The sequence below is a fragment of the Penaeus monodon genome, chromosome 19 (assembly GCF_015228065.2).
Source record: "Penaeus monodon isolate SGIC_2016 chromosome 19, NSTDA_Pmon_1, whole genome shotgun sequence".
NCBI lineage: Eukaryota > Metazoa > Arthropoda > Malacostraca > Decapoda > Penaeidae > Penaeus > Penaeus monodon.
Genome location: NC_051404.1, coordinates 14188951 through 14189195, shown reverse-complemented (window position 1 = coordinate 14189195; position 245 = coordinate 14188951). Strand labels below are relative to the sequence as shown.

Sequence of the window (245 nt, the reverse complement as noted above, 5' to 3'; positions counted from 1 at the left end):
TCTCGCTTTTCTTCTCTCCTTCCTCCAGTTCCCATAATTAACATCCATTTCTAATTCCCCCTCTCCTCCCCCCACGAACGCCCATACCAGTGGGACTTAGTATGCGATCGCCGGGTGCTGTACTCCACAACACAGGCGGCGGTGCAGGCGGGGAAACTTGTTGGATACGTGTTCCTCGGGTACCTCCTTGACACGTGAGTATCCATGATGTTGTTGGTACTTGAAGTAAAAGACAAAGAAAAAAG

The 245-nt window shown here is 50.2% G+C and overlaps 1 protein-coding gene across 1 annotated transcript in view; it reads left to right on the top strand.

Moving 5' to 3' along the window:
- Positions 1-245, top strand: part of LOC119585079 (organic cation transporter protein-like) — a 22140-nt gene that overhangs the window by 15930 nt on the left and 5965 nt on the right. Inside the window, exon 5 of the mRNA XM_037933699.1 lies at positions 91-194. Coding sequence (XP_037789627.1) covers positions 91-194 — 104 coding nt within the window. The remainder of the gene's footprint in view (positions 1-90; positions 195-245) is intronic.